Source organism: Myotis davidii, unplaced genomic scaffold (genome assembly GCF_000327345.1).
Source record: "Myotis davidii unplaced genomic scaffold, ASM32734v1 scaffold1745, whole genome shotgun sequence".
Classification (NCBI taxonomy): domain Eukaryota; kingdom Metazoa; phylum Chordata; class Mammalia; order Chiroptera; family Vespertilionidae; genus Myotis; species Myotis davidii.
The window spans coordinates 1,143,846-1,144,294 of record NW_006295921.1 but is presented as its reverse complement, the minus strand read 5'-3'; the positions used below and the strand labels follow the sequence as shown (position 1 = coordinate 1,144,294).

The 449-nt window shown below is 60.1% G+C and overlaps 1 protein-coding gene across 1 annotated transcript in view; it reads left to right on the top strand.

Moving 5' to 3' along the window:
- CCNE1 (cyclin E1) overlaps positions 1–449 on the top strand; it is a 12,072-nt gene that overhangs the window by 10,424 nt on the left and 1,199 nt on the right. Inside the window, exons 7-8 of the mRNA XM_006770904.2 lie at positions 84–179; positions 341–449. Of these exons, the coding sequence (XP_006770967.2) occupies positions 84–179; positions 341–449 (205 nt within the window). The remainder of the gene's footprint in view (positions 1–83; positions 180–340) is intronic.

The following is a 449-nucleotide window of genomic DNA, read 5'->3' as shown; positions in this document are numbered from 1 at the left end:
CACACTGAGAATGACTTCGGTCGCTCATTAATAGTTGAACCGGCAGAGAGGGCCTTGTTGCTAGTAGCTGCTGCTTCCTTTAGGAAATCTACCCTCCGAAGCTGCACCAGTTCGCGTACGTCACGGACGGGGCCTGCTCGGGAGACGACATCCTCACCATGGAGCTGATCATCATGAAGGTGGGCGCACCTCCCTCCTCAGCGCTTGGCGCACACAGCACCCCGCCCCGGCCAGTGCATCTGCCGGCGCCCCTTCACGGGACCCAGTGGCCGGGGTCGGCCGCATGGTCAGCTCCTCGGAGGACAAACGGGCAGAAATGTCTTCCTTCCTCTTCCCTCAGGCTCTCAAGTGGCAGCTAAGTCCCCTGACCATCGTGTCCTGGCTGAATGTGTACATGCAGGTGGCCTACCTGAACGACATGTACGAGGTGCTCCTGCCTCAGTATCCCC